The sequence below is a fragment of the Caretta caretta genome, chromosome 1, assembly GCF_965140235.1.
Source record: "Caretta caretta isolate rCarCar2 chromosome 1, rCarCar1.hap1, whole genome shotgun sequence".
Taxonomy (NCBI): domain Eukaryota; kingdom Metazoa; phylum Chordata; order Testudines; family Cheloniidae; genus Caretta; species Caretta caretta.
Genome location: NC_134206.1, coordinates 96,578,072 through 96,592,837, shown reverse-complemented (window position 1 = coordinate 96,592,837; position 14,766 = coordinate 96,578,072). Strand labels below are relative to the sequence as shown.

The window sequence follows — 14,766 nt, the reverse complement described above, 5'->3', positions numbered from 1 at the left end:
AGTGAAGGGTATCCACAATCGCCCTTACAGTTTAGCCGTTTGCAAACTCTTTCAAACTTCTGTTAAACAGTTAGATTTCCCCATTGGCTTGAGGGTAGTATAGGGATGACCTTCTGTGTAAAATGTTCCTCTCTGCTAGAAAAGTTTCAAACTCCAGGGAAGTAAATTGACTACCATTATCTGAAACCAGTTCTTTGGGGTTACCTTCCCTGCTAAAAACTGGAGAGAGGAACTTAATTACTGTAGCAGAAGAGATTTGCGATGTAAATGTGACCTCAGGACATTTACTGAAATAATCTATTACGGTGATGGCATAATGACAGTCAATTGGAGCAATATCAAAGGGTCCTACAAATGTCAATCACCACTTTTTCCCATGCAGATTCAGGAAGAGGAACAGGCTGTAATGGAGGGGTACTTGTCACTGCTGTCTTTTCATACATTTGGCAAGTGACACAGGATTTTATGAGTGCTTCAGTTTGAGAGTCCATCCCTGGCCACCAATACAGATCCCGTAGTCGTCGTTTGCTTCTGAAAATTCCTTGATGAGTATCGTGTGCCAGGTGTATGAGTTTTGACTGTAATTCTTCTGGCACAAGTAGCTGGTGTGAACCTCGTAGCACACAGCCATTGAGCAAAGAAAGCTCATCCCGAACTCTAAAATAAGGCAGCAAAACTGGGTCAAGGTTTTTAGGGTGACTGGGCCATCTCTTGGTCAGAAATTCCCGTAGTTTTTGTTGAATTGGACATGGTGAACAAGCAGCTTGAAATTGTTCTCTTATAACTACAGTAAGAGTGCTTGTAATAAGCGCAACCACTACATCCCCATCCTCCGGTGTGCCATCTGGTGAAGGCAAAGGCAGGTGAGAAAGGCAATCAGTGACCACATTTTGGTTTCCAGGCTTATACTCCAGTTCATTATTGAAAGAGAGTAGTTTTGCAGACCATCTAGCAATACGATTCCTGCTCTTCCCAGTCCTTTTGTGGTGAGCAACGTCGTCAAAGGGCTGTGGTCTGTGCTCAACTTGAACATGCGGCCCCACAGGTAAGTTCTCCATTTTTCAGTTGCCCAGACACAAGCAAGTGCTTCTTTTTTGACTGTAGAATATTTCCTCTCAGGATTACTTAGTGTCCTTGAAGCAAATGCAACAGTCCTCTGTGTTGTCCTCATGCAGTTGTGTGAGAACAGCCCCAAGTCCATAATCAGAAGTATCAGTAGTTACAATTGTGGGCAATGCAGGACTGAATAGTGCAAGTACTGGACTAAGTACAGTCAAGTCTTTCACCGTTTTGAAACTAGCTTGTGCATCCATTGTCCACAGTAAGGTTGAACTTCCCCGTAGTCATTCTTGTAACAGTTCAATGACAGAAGCATAATTGGGAATGAATTTTGCATATCAGGAGGTAAGACCCAAGAAGGGACGTAAGGTTTGCAAATCTGTTGGAGGAGGAGCATTTGAAATTGCCAGGATATGAGCTGGATCAGGTTTTAGTCCAGCCTGTGAAATTGTATGCCCCAGAAAGGAGAGTTCAGTTTGTCTAAATTTGCATTTGGACCTATTGAGCTTGAGGCCTGCTTTGCTGATGCAGTTTATTTTCATGCTCCTCCGAAGTATTTCCAAACACGGTAATATCATCCAAATAGCACTGAACTCCATGTTGATTCCTCAGAATCAATGACATTTTTTGGAAGGCACTTGGGGCTGATGCGAGACCATGTGGAACACGTTTAAAAGGGAATAGTCCCTCATGTGTAATAAATGCTTTGAGGTCTCTGCTATCTTCATGCAACATAACCTGATGGGATTTGCTCTGCAAATCAAGAGTAGAAAACATCTTTGCTCCACAGAGTTCTGCAAATACTTCTATGTGAGGAAGAGGATGGGTGTCAATCACAATAGCTTTATTTGGCTCCCCTAAGTCCACACAAAGGCGGATGCGCCTCCACCCTTCTGCTGTGTCACTACTATAGGTGAAACCCATTCCAAGGAGTTAATCTCTTCAATAATGTCCTCTTGAACAAGTTTTCTAAGTTCCTCTGAAACAGCTTCCCTGACTGAAAATGGTAAGCACTGTAATTTCTGTCTTACAGGCATCACATTATTCTGCATTTTAACTTTATGCAGAAACCCATAAGCACAGCCGAGTTTCTCCTCAACCTGGTGTAGGGTCCTAGCTGAAACTGGTGTGTGTACCGCAAGAGTGCTTTGCTGAGGAAGATTAATTCGTCCATTAACTACCCTGAGATTTAAAGCAGCCAATAAATCTCTGCCAAGGATAGGAGTGCATTTGTGGACAATGTAGAACTTTGCAATTACACAGCAATCACCAAAAGTAACTATTGCTGGCAGGCAGCCATGTACTGGAATATGGTTTTTCAAATAGCACAGCAAGTGAAGCTTGGGTTCAGTAAGAGGCACCATCTTTAAAGTAATGCAGATAGATGGAATCAGGTAGTATAGATACTGCTGAGCCAGTGTCCAACATTAGCAGAAAAGAGAGTGATTTGCCTGAGGGTATGGCGGAAACTTTTACTGTGTACTTTATTTGTTCTGGAATATGTGCAGTAGTGATTTTGTCCATGCTCAGCACAGTAACATCTGGTATTGTAATTGCATGCACCTGTTGATTGAACTGGTTGCTGCGACATACTTTAGCAAAATGCCCAATCTTTTTGCAATGATTGCACTGAGCTACTTTTGCTGGACATCTTGTGTAGCTTGCAAGGTGTCATGGGGATCCACAGCAAAAGCACTCTTTTACTATATTTTGAATTTGCTGATTCAGTGGTTTTTCATTAGTTTTCCTCTTCTAATTGTTTGTCTGCTGTGATAGTGAACTTTTCTGCAAAGGAGTCACACCCTGGACTGTGCCTCCTGTATCCATGCTCATTATTTTGGCTTCAGCTGAAGCTGACTCAATCTGGGTTGCAATGGTTATTGCTTTTTCTAGTGTAAGTTGTGGTTCTAGAAGTAAACATTCTCTTACATGAAGCATGCTTGTTTTCTCAATGAGCTGGTCTCTAAACATCTCATCTGCCATATTTCCAAAGTCACAAGTTACAATCAGACTCCTCAGGGAAGCAATATACTGCACTTTTGTCTCCGCTGGTTTCTGCTCACGCTGGCGAAATCTGTAGTGATTAGCTACTACATTCACTTTTGGTACAAAAAAGTTATTTAATTCATTGAGTGCAGTCTCATATTTATCGTCTGCAATGGGAAAAGTGTAAAATATATGCTGCCGTTCTGCTCCAAGGCAGTGGATTAGCAAAGCACACTTTCTTACTTCAGAAATCTCTGCAGCACTGATTGCAAGCAGATAAGTATCAAACATATGGATCCAGGCAGTAAAAGCAATTGGAGGCTCACCTGGGCTTTGTAGAAAGGGTGCAGGTGGGTTCAGAGGCAGAAGATCCCATCCTCGTCGCCAAAATGTTGTAGTAGCCAGGCAAGGTACTAACAAACTTCAACAGGACTTTATTTTTTAAAGTGGAAACCTCTTTTCCAAGCTGCTGCTGCACCCTCAGTAGCTCTCCCGCAGCCTCTTCAACTCCTCCCCGCTCCTTCCTATTTCCTGTCCTTTCAGACTCCCAACAGCCAGTGCTCCCAATTCTAATAATTACAAACAACATCTAAACACCACAACTATTCAACATTCTTTGTCTGTCGTAAACCTTTTAGCAGCCAATAATATGTAGCTAATTGAATGGTACTTTTTGCAATGCCATCCTTGCTTGAAAGAAATCTATAGAGTTTTTAACAAGGTGAGATAGTTGAGTGGGCCAGGTGCTCTCAAAGACAAGAGACTATAATTTTGAGTAGCATGGTCAAACCTTCATAGACAGAGGATAGCAGTCAGCGGTTGCTATTTTCCCCCTGGCTGCAACATTCAAGACTGGATAATAAGTGACTTGCACAGTACCTTTGCTGACACCTGCATGCTGTTCTCTTGCATGTTCATGATGGCTTCAGAAATCTTGACATCAATAGGATCCATGACTGATTCAATGTTGAATGGTCCCTCTAATCTCTCTGCTACCAAGAGCATTGCATCTGTTAAAACACAAAGGATCCATTCCCTTAAAAAAAGACTACCTAGAGAGCACAAAAAAACTCTAATGTTATACTGCTCAGCTTGCTGTGCCAGAGCTGGGAATATCCAAATGCTCCTGGCCTTGTTCAGTATTCTGCAGATGTGTGTCAGGGGGACATAAGAGACTTTAACATAATGCAAGCTTTCTCTACAGATGTAATCTCCTGATTATCATAACTACCTAACAATCACCACCACCACCAAAGTAACAGAGATTGTAAAAGTTATATTAATAACAGCTGCCATAGCATTATCAATCTGAGGAGAAAACTTCTTCATATACAGATTGCATCTCAACATTCTGAAACAGATTTGTTCTCTAGACTATGTAATCTTATGCATCAGAAAAAGCAGGTGGATTGAAATGAACCCTTGGGTATATTTCTAGAGCTTGCACAAGATGATGAAAACTTGGATATAATATATCAGGATCTTCTAATTAAAACAGCTGTTCTTTCTGACCCCAATGATCCATTTTTTTGCAGACTAACAGAGGATAAATATTGGATTTCTGCCATAATAAATAGGTATAAACCAGGTTTTCCCCTCTATGTATTTTCAAAATGCAGCTAAATATTGTCTGCAGAAAGATATATTGTTTGCAACTTCTGTGATTTACACAACCTATTATATCTAATTACATGGAAGTCACTCTGTATCATTTTATCTAGTGGGTTCTTTCATGAATAAAAATGAATACCAATAAATAAATTAACAACAATTAAAATGTTATAATACATAATACAAAAAGCTTAAATGACTATTTATGCATTCATAGCTACATAATATAAATGCAGTGCATTCATAGCACTGCATTTATATTAGTGCTAGCCACATAATAAACTGTAACTCCATCATGTAATAAATTGTATTGATCATACACCTTTGACCCTCTCATACATACTCTGCTTGCTGATCCACCACCCTACACATATTTTAACATTCCAGACCTGTAAATAGCTTCAAACAGCATCCATTTATTAAAAACAAAAAACAACCTTCAAGAGAAAAATATCCTTCTTTCTCCCCAAAATTGTAAAATTTCCTCCAAAATTTATTCTGGACTGAGGTCCAGAAATGGCATTATTCAAGTCCTGCTGCCTATTTAAAGTCTAATATCTTGCATTCCTTTAAGGCTGCCAATGGGACACATAGCACTTGTTTCTAAGCCTGGGAGGTACTGAGATATTAGACATACAATTTACAGCACAGAAAATAGTACTTTGGGTAATGTTGCTCATGCTCAAATAAATTGGTTAGTCTCTAAGGTGCCACAAGTACTCCTTTTCTTTTTGCGAATACAGACTAACACGGCTGTTACTCTGAAACTTGTTTTACTTTGTTATTTACAATGGCTTTTTTCCTCTAACTCTCATACACTTGGACACATAGTAAAAAGAGGTTCTGACTTTACTGACAGAGGAATAAAAAGCCCAGTCCTAATATATATTTTAAAAAATCTTTTAAAGATTTCTACAGTAAATTTTGCACACTATATTTGGCATATACAGAAAACATGATAGTGTGGTTTGCTGTAAAAGTTTTTATAAGCATAAATTTGTGATGACATGCATAAATCATTTGTGGCTACACAATTTGTGAATAATACGGTCAGACCAAACTCTTGCTGATAAAACCTTTATTACATAACATCAGCTGCGGCATGTGTATGCATGCACACTCACACCCACACCCAGAATCGGTTTTGTTTTACACCCTCCTATGTATATTGTGACTCCCCATCACAAGCTCAAGTAAATGCTGATGGTGTACTGTGTATATCTAATTTGGTCTTTTTTTCAAAATCTTTTTGTTTATTTGCTTTCCACATGGTACAGGACTTCATAAACAGCTGGCTTCTAGCTGCATGACAAGTGAATCACAAAGTACAGTGTAGTTAATTAATTCTGTTATCATGTGTTCGTTAGAAATGCCTAGAGCAAAAACACTACTAATATTTCACAGTTCACATCACCTGTGCAAACGCAGAGAAAATGGGCTGTGAGCAGTGTGTGTAGAGAACACAATACAACTGGTGTGCACAGTGCAGATAATAACTACAGCTCATGGCTTGCAGGCGGCCCCAAACAGGAGTTAGGTAACTGAATGATGCATCTAGCAGCACCTACAGCCTACCTAAGACCCCCACCGTATGGTCCCATGGAGAGAGTTGCCATGGAGCAATGCTGGGGCCTGCTGAGCACCTCCTTAGAGTCTCTCTGTTCCCTGTTGCCCATTCTCAGACGTACCCTAGCAAACAGGGGTACACAGACATCTTTCCGGGGAGTATATCAACTCATCTAGATATTTGCCTAGTTTTACAATAGGCTCCATAAAAACACTAGTGAAGTCAGTACAAACTCAATTTCATACAGACAATGACTTGTTTATATTGCTGTATATATTATACACTGAAATGTAAGTACAATATTTATATTCCAATTGATATATTTTATAATTATATGATAAAAATGAGAAAGCAACTTTTCAGTAATAGCGTGCTGTTATTTTGTATTTTTAGGTTTGATTTTGTAAGCAAGTAGTTTTTAAGTGAGGTGAAACTTGGGGTACACAAGAGAAATCTGACTCCTGAAAGGGGTACAGTAGTCTGGAAAGGTGGAAAGCCACTGCCCTAGCAGATCACCTGTGATTCAGGCTGTGCACTGCCATTAGACGGGACTGCCCTACAAGTCAGAAACTAATGTAGGAATTTATTTTGTTTTGTTATTTCACTCCCAGAACACTTTTACTTTTATGGGTGCTGTTATTAAAAGAAACAGAGGACAAAGCTATGTTCTTAAAATGATTTATCTGATTTAAGAATTCAGAAGCTTACATATGAATTCCAAGGTAAGTTAATGTTTAGACTGTGTACATTTCCAAGCTCAGTGTATGGATTTATAATTTAAATAGACATGAGTCTACATATCTTTCCTAAGAACTGCAACAGCCCATCATCTTTTTCAATTATCTTTACAATGAAAGTGACATTTTCCAGTTTATGTCAATTTCCTTCAGTGCAGACTTCCAGATAACTGGTAAATCATGGGCTGATTTTTCTTCTCTTGAAAAAAAAGGGGCAGGATTAAGAACACTGATTTCTGACATACTCTAATGTTTTTTTTTATATATATGCTTTTATAATATATATATCAAATATCAAAATAAAAAGCTACAGCTGTCATAAATATAGAGGGAAGGGTAACAACCTTCCTGTATACAGTACTATAAAATTCCTCCTGGCCAGACGCACAATATCCTTTTACCTCTAAAGGTTGAAGAAGCTCAGGTAACCTGGCTGGCACCTGACCAAAAGGACCAATAAGGGAACCCTGACATGGTGGGAGCCGTGGGATTATTTTGAACCAGAGATCATTTTGAACCGAAAGCACAGTCGGATTTTAAAAGGACAATTTCCCCCCCCTCCCTCTTTTGGCTGCTTGGAAGCAGGATTTTTAGCTGTGAGCAGCTGGAGTTTTTTTCCTCTGCCTCAGGGCAGAGGGGTTAAGTTACAGCAGCAAGGAAATTCACAAGCAGGGTTGTTTTTTTTTTTTGTTTTCTTTCTAGCTCCCGGGTAAGCTAGGTAAGCAGGAGCTAGGATGACGAAATGCAATATCCAATAGCAACTAGAATTAGCTAAATTTAAAGCTGAAGAAAAACAAAAAGAACATGACAGACATAGGAAAGAGGCGCAACGCTTGGAGGCGGAGTTAGCTCTGAAGCGCTTAGATCTGAAAAAGGCTAAGCTGAATCTACCAGCTAACCCTACCAATCCTTCTCCGGGTGCTCCCCACTCCAGAAAATTTCCCACCTACAAGGCAGGCGATGATACCAAGGCCTTCTTAGAAAATTTTAAAAGGACTTGACTTGGGTACAGCATCTCTACAGACAAGTACATGGTAGAGCTGAGGCCTCAGCTCAGTGGACCCTTAGCAGAGGTGGCATCTGAAATGCCTAAAAAACAAATGAACAGCTACAAACTTTTTAAAAACAAGGCCAGAATTAGAATCGGGCTAACACCCGAGCGTGCCCGTCGGCGGTTCAGAGCCCTAAGGTGGAAACCAGACGTGCCATTTACCTGACACGCCTACCACATTGTGAAAAATTGGGATGCCTGGATATCAGGAGCAAGTGTTAAATCTCCGGAAGAGTTGCCCTTCCTAATGCAAATGGAGCAGTTCCTAGAGAGTGTTCCAGAGGAAATAAAAAGGTACATCCTAGATGGGAAGCCCAAAACTGTAATCGAGGCGGGGGACATTGGAGCCAAATGGGTGGAGGTGGCAGAAAAAACAACAACTGATAGCAGTTGGAGTGAATATCAGAAGGGGCAACCCGAAAGAAAACCCTATCACCGGGGGCAACCCAAGGCCCCAACTACATTCCAAGGAAAACCCCAAATACCTTATCTTCCCACCACACCCATCTCCAGCAACCAACCTTGCCCTAGTGACCAGTCAGCTGGGCGATGTTTTAAATGTAATGAGTTGGGGAATGGGAAGACCAGCTGCCCCAAGAACCCCAACAGACTGCAGTTCATTACACCAGAATCACACCAAAGGTCCTCAGGCCCAGATGCCTCTCAGGTACCCTCAGAACAAAGGGAAATTGTGAGTGTGGGCGGGAAGAAGGTTACAGCTTGACGGGACACTGGAGTACAAGTGACAGCTATCCACCAGTCCTTATTGGACCCCAAGTTCATCAACCCAGAGGCCCAAGTGACAATTCAACCCTTCATGTGAAACTCTTTAAACTTGCCTACAGCCAAGTTGCCTGTTCAGTACAAGGGCTGGTCAGGAATGTGGACTTTTGCAGTCTACGATGATTATCCCATTCCCATGCTGCTGGGGGAAGACTTGGCCAACCAGGTGAAACTAGCCAAGGTGGGAATGGTCACATGCAGCCAGACTAAGCAAGCTATCACACCTGAGACTTCAACAAGGGCCCAGTCTGTGTTACCAGAGACCCAGACTGAGGGGGTGGAACCGGACCCCATGCCAACGTCTGCGACAGTAGTAGTGGATCCAATCATGGAGACCAGGTCAGAGCCTAAAATACCACATAGTGCGCCAGCTTGAAAGTGGTTCACAGTCAACGGAAACAGCCCCATCACCTACATTGCTTCCAGAGGGACCACGCCCAAGTCCACAATTCAATGAGGAACTGATGTCTCCAGCATCAAGGGAACAGTTCAAGGCCAAGCAAAAAGCAAATAAAAGTCTCCAGAGAGTTTGGACGGCGGGACGGAGCAACCCACTGCCTCTCAGGTCTTCTAATCAATCCAGGTTTGTTGTAAAAAGAGGACTTTTATACAAAAGAACTCTTTCTGGTGAACACCAGGAAAACTGGCATCCTCAAAGACAGTTGTTAGTTCCAACTAAGAACCGGGTAAAGCTCTTGAGCTTAGCCCATGATCATCCTAGAGGCCATGCTGGGCTGAACAGAACCAAAAACCATTTGGGGAAGTCCTTCCACTCGAAGGGAATGGAAAAGAATGTTTCTGCCTATGTCTGGTCTTGTGAGGTATGCCAAAAAGTGGAAAAACCTCAAGACCAGGTCAAAGCCCCTCTCTAGCCACTCCCCATAATTGACGTTCCATTTCAGCAAGTAGCTATGGATATTCTGGTCCTTTTCTGAAAAAGACACCCAGAGGAAAGCAGTACATACTAACTTTCATGGATTTTGTCACCCGATGGCCAGAAGCAGTAGCTCTAAGCAACACCAGGGCTAAAAGTGTGTGCCAGGCATTAATAGACATTTTTGCTAGGGTAGGTTGGCCCTCCAACATCCTTACAGATTCGAAAACTAATTTCCTGGCAAAAACCATAAAAAGCCTTTAAAAAGCTCTTGGGATGAATCACTTGGTTGCCACCCCTTACCACCATCAAACGAATGGCCTGGTGGAAAAGTTTAAGAAAACTTTGGTGCCATGATCCATAAATTCGTAAATGAGTACTCCAATGATTGGGACCTAGTGTTGCAGCAGTTGCTCTTTGCCTACAGAGCTGTACCACATCCCAGTTTAGGGTTTTCACCATTTGAACTTGATTATGGCCACAAGGTTAAGGGGCCACTACAGTTGGTGAAACAGCAATGGGAGTGTTTTACGCCTTCTCTAGGAACTAACGTTCTGGGCTTTGTAAGCAACCTACAAAACACCCTCTGAGACTCTTTAGCCCTTGCTAGAGAAAACCTAAAAGCTGCTCAGGAAGAGCAAAAAGCCTGGTATGAAAAACATGCAAGAGAGCATGGGGGAAAGAAGGGGACCAGGTCATGGTCTTGAAGGCACTCCAGGCCCATAAAATAAAAGCATCGTGGGAAGGGCCATTCATGGTCCAAGTGCTCCTGGGAGCTGTTAATTATCTCATAGCATTCCCCACTTTAACCATAAAGCCTAAGGTGTACCATGTTAATTCTTTAAAGCCCTTTTATTCCAGAGAATACATGTTGGTCAGTTTACAGCCCAGGGAGGAGATGACGCTAAGTAACCTGAAGGTGTCTACTATGAAAAAAAAAAGTGACGGTGACGTGGAAGAGGTATACCTCTCAATGACCCTTGGACATATGCAGTGCCAGCAGATCAAGGAGTTGTGCAATAGCTTCGTGCCGATGTTCTCAGCCACCCCAGGATGGGCCAAATGGGCATACCACGCCATTGACACAGGTAATGCTCACCCAATTAAAGCCCAACCTTACCGGGTGTCTCCTCAAGATAAAACTGCTATAGAATGGAAGATCCAGGATATGCTACAGATGGGTGTAATCTGCCCCTCTGGCAGTGCATGGGCATCTCCAGTGGTTCTAGTTCCCAAACCAGGTGGGGAGATACACTTTTGCATGGACTACCGTAAACTAAATGCAGTAACTCGCCCAGACAACTATCCAATGTCACTCACAAGTTAGCTCTTGGAGAAACCGAGACATGCCCAGTTCATCTCTACCTTAAACTTAACGAAGGGGTACTGGCAAGTACCGCTGGATGAATCCGTCAAGGAAAGGTCAGCCTTCATCACCCATGTAGGGCTGTATGAACTTAATATGCTCCCTTTCGGGCTGCGAAATGCACCTGCCACCTTCCAAAAACTTGTAGATGGTCTCCTAGCAGGATTGGGAGAATATGCAGCCACCTACCTTGACGATGTGGCCATATTTTTGGATTCCTGGCCAGAACACCTGGAACATCTACAAAAAGTCTTTGAGCACATAAGGGAGGCAGGACTAACTGCTAAGGCTAAAAAGTGTCAAATAGGCCTAAACAGAGTGACTTACCTTGAACACCAGGTGGGTCAAGGAACTATCACCCCCGTACAGGCCAAAGTGGATGCTATCCAAAAGTGGCCTGTCCCAAAGTTAAAGAAACAGGTCCATTCCTTCTTAGGTTTGGCCGGATATTACAGGCAATTTGTACCGCACTACAGCCAAATCACCGCCCCACTAACAGACCTAACCAAAAAAATCCAGCCAAATGCAGTTCAGTGAACTGAAAAGTGTCAGAAGGCCTTTAACCATCTTAAAGCGAAACTCATGTCTGACCCTGTACTAAGGGCCCCAGACTTTGACAAACCGTTCCTAGTCACCACCACCTAGTCCTTCCAAGCGTGGTGTGGGAGCAGTTTTAATGCAGGAAGGACCGGATCAAAAATTCCATCCTGTCATGTTTCTCAGCAAGAAGCTATCTGAGAGGGAAAGCCACTGGTCAATCATCAAAAAGAAATGCTATGCCTTTGTGTACATGCTGGAAAAGCTATGCCCATACGTTTGAGGACGGCGTTTCCAACTACAAACCGACCATGCTGCATTAAAGTGGCTTCACACCATCAAGAACAATAACAAAACACTTCTTCGGTAGAGTTTAGCTCTCCAAAATTTTAATTTTAAAATACAACACATTTCGGGAGCTTCTAACCAAGTGGCTGATGCACTCTCCTGTAAAAGTTTCCCCAAATCAACTGGTTAAAATCGTCCTTACAATGTAAAAAATACTGTTAGTTTTTATATAGTCAGTAGTATATCTAAAGGTACATGTGTCTTATTAACTCTGTTTTCTCCTAGAGCTCCAGAAAGGAATCACAGCCAGTGTGAAACCGGCTGTCCAACACTATCTGTGATTTGGGGGGATGTGTCATAAATATAAAGGGAAGGGTAACAACCTTCCTGTATACAATACTATAAAATCCCTCCTGGCCAGAGGCACAATATCCTTTTACCTGTAAAGGGTTAAGAAGCTCAGGTAACCTGGCTGGCACCTGACCAAAAGGACCAATAAGGGAACCCTGACAACTGCATATTACTATTATTTAGCAATTTTATTACTTAGCTTAATAGAGAGTTGGTTAACTGTCAACTTGATTACAATCTCTAAGTACCTACATGGGAAACAAATATTTAATCGTGGGCTCTTCAATCGAGCAGACAAAGGTGTAATATGCGCCAATGGCTGGAAGCTGAAACAAACTGAGGCTGGAAATAAGGCCTGAATTTTGAACAATGATTAACCATTGGAACGATTTATCAAGGGTCCTGGTGGATCACCAATTTTTTTTAAGCCAAGATTGGAAGCTTTTCTAAAACATATGGTCTAGGGATTATTCTGGGGAAATTCTCTGGCAGGAGGTCAATCTAAATGGCCACAGTGGCTCTTTCTGGCCTTGAGCTCTATGAATTACAGAACACCCTCTGAAAAGGATTATGAGTCCCCGTGCTCCCTGTACTCCAGCACTGGTGGGGAGGGCACTTGTGAAACGAGGGAGTGTTGCCTTCCAAAATGCTCTGTTCCCTCTTCATTTCTTGTTTCAGCACTGCAATTGAAGGGGATGCAATTGCAGCATTGGTAGATATACCCAGGCTAGCAGTGCTAAAAATAGCAGAGTAGATGCGACGGTGTGGACTTCCGTGCAGTTGCACAAGTCCACCTAGCACCCTGGGGGCCAACTTGCGCTGCTGAAGCCCACGCTGCTGCATCTACCCCATTGTCTTTAGCAATGCTAGCATGGCGATGTCTACCCAAGCTCCAGGCACACCTCGGACTGCAATGTACCCCCACTGTATGGTTTGGATTAGTTGGCTTCTGGGGATGGGACTAACTTGATTGTGCCCTGTGGCATTCTTCCCCCACACCTTCACCTCTGCTTCTCTTCTACTGGTAAACTAACATCGGGTTCCCTACTGCAGCCTAGTGTCCCTCTTCCTTAGAGGGAGTACTAAGAGTAGAGAGTGTGAGGCATTCCCTGGAAGCACAGCTTCTCCTGGGAGACAGGGGCTGGAGAGTGCTGAGAGCCAGCATTCTCCACAAATCTTAGGGTATTGCCGGTTTCTGGAGAAGAAGGATCTGATGCAAAGCCCAGTGTAGCAGGCTGTGGCAGGCCCCCTTGCCTCCTGCCTCTGCTAAGTCCACAAAGTCACTCTGAGACCCTTGGGTTAGTATCCACTGGTGCAGTTTATTCACAGGCTTGTTCCCACCACCATTTCACCATGTACAGTTGGCCCTTTACTGTCTGCAGGCAGGAGGGAGGGAAGAGCTACCTCCCTGCTTCTACTCCTTGCCTTTTCCCTTTCTTTCTGCTCTTCCCTGGTTTCCTTCCCCTGAGGCTTTTATACAGCCCAGGCTAATTAGGCAGCAGCTGTGTCTGCTTCCGCAATTAGGGCCAGGTTATCTCCAGCCAGCTCTAATTTATTCCCCTAATTGGGAGCTGGTATGACAGAGGGCTGAATTAGCAACCATTTGCCCAGCACCCTGTCACACCCACTGAAGTTGTATCAGACTCTACTTTCTCTTCTGGTTCTGCTACAATTCTTGATCCATCAATAGAATAGTACCAGGAAAACTCTATGAGAGGAACTCTGTGAAGTTTCTATTCCTCTATCCAGGTACTTCCCTTGTTTATGGCCCTATACACACTGACTGGCGCTATTAAATACCTTTCTAGCAATTAGCTTAAAAGAAATATACAGTGTTCGTTCACATATTGCAATGTGAACTAACATAACAATCGATATTATTTGGGAAATTTCAAAAGCACCTGAGAGTTTGTATGTGTGAACTGGGAAGGGAAGGGTGGGGAGCCAGCTGTGAACAGAGTGTGTCACTGATTGTGAATGTATCTTGACCTTGAGAGTGGAACAGCAGTTAGGGAAAGGGACGCAACTGTAAACACAGTGGTCTGCAAAGAAATGCTCACTCTACTGCTCTCCTTCCTTGCAGAGGAAAGATCTGTGATTGCATTGTCATGTAGTTAAGGATGAAGTGAGCTTTCAAAATCGTTATAATGTTAAATTAATAACAAGTGTGAACATTGGATTTTAGGTACATATTTACTTCTTTTAAGTTAGCAAAAATGCATCCCATAATAGTCTGCCAAAACCTTTTATCACTAGAATAAGATTTACTAACAGGGTTCAAGGAGAGGTGAAAAAGGAAAACTCCACCTCATGTTAAATGAGATGCTAAGAGCTCTTTTTTGAGGAAACCTGAACCAGTGCCAAAGCTTCTGTTTCTCGGAGGGTACACAGTCCATATTTCAAATGGATTATTTATGTGAAAAAAACACACTGCTCTCTTTTGGGATGTACATATCTAATTATTAGATTTTTTCTTTGACAATGTGATGCAGTTGTGAAAAAGGCAAATATCATTCTAGGATGTATTAACAGGAGTGTTGTAAGTAAGACATAGAA

General features: G+C 42.5%; 2 protein-coding genes across 3 annotated transcripts in view; one reads left to right on the top strand and one right to left on the bottom strand.

The window, feature by feature from the left end:
* The window catches only part of GPC6 (glypican 6), a 1,138,485-nt gene that overhangs the window by 87,015 nt on the left and 1,036,704 nt on the right, over nt 1-14,766 (bottom strand). For both annotated transcript variants that reach the window (XM_048853256.2, XM_048853266.2), the window contains exon 5: nt 3,925-4,055. In XM_048853256.2, coding sequence (XP_048709213.1) covers nt 3,925-4,055 — 131 coding nt within the window. The remainder of the gene's footprint in view (nt 1-3,924; nt 4,056-14,766) is intronic.
* The window catches only part of TGDS (TDP-glucose 4,6-dehydratase), a 1,159,807-nt gene that overhangs the window by 368,116 nt on the left and 776,925 nt on the right, over nt 1-14,766 (top strand). The gene's annotated exons all lie outside the window — the stretch shown is intronic.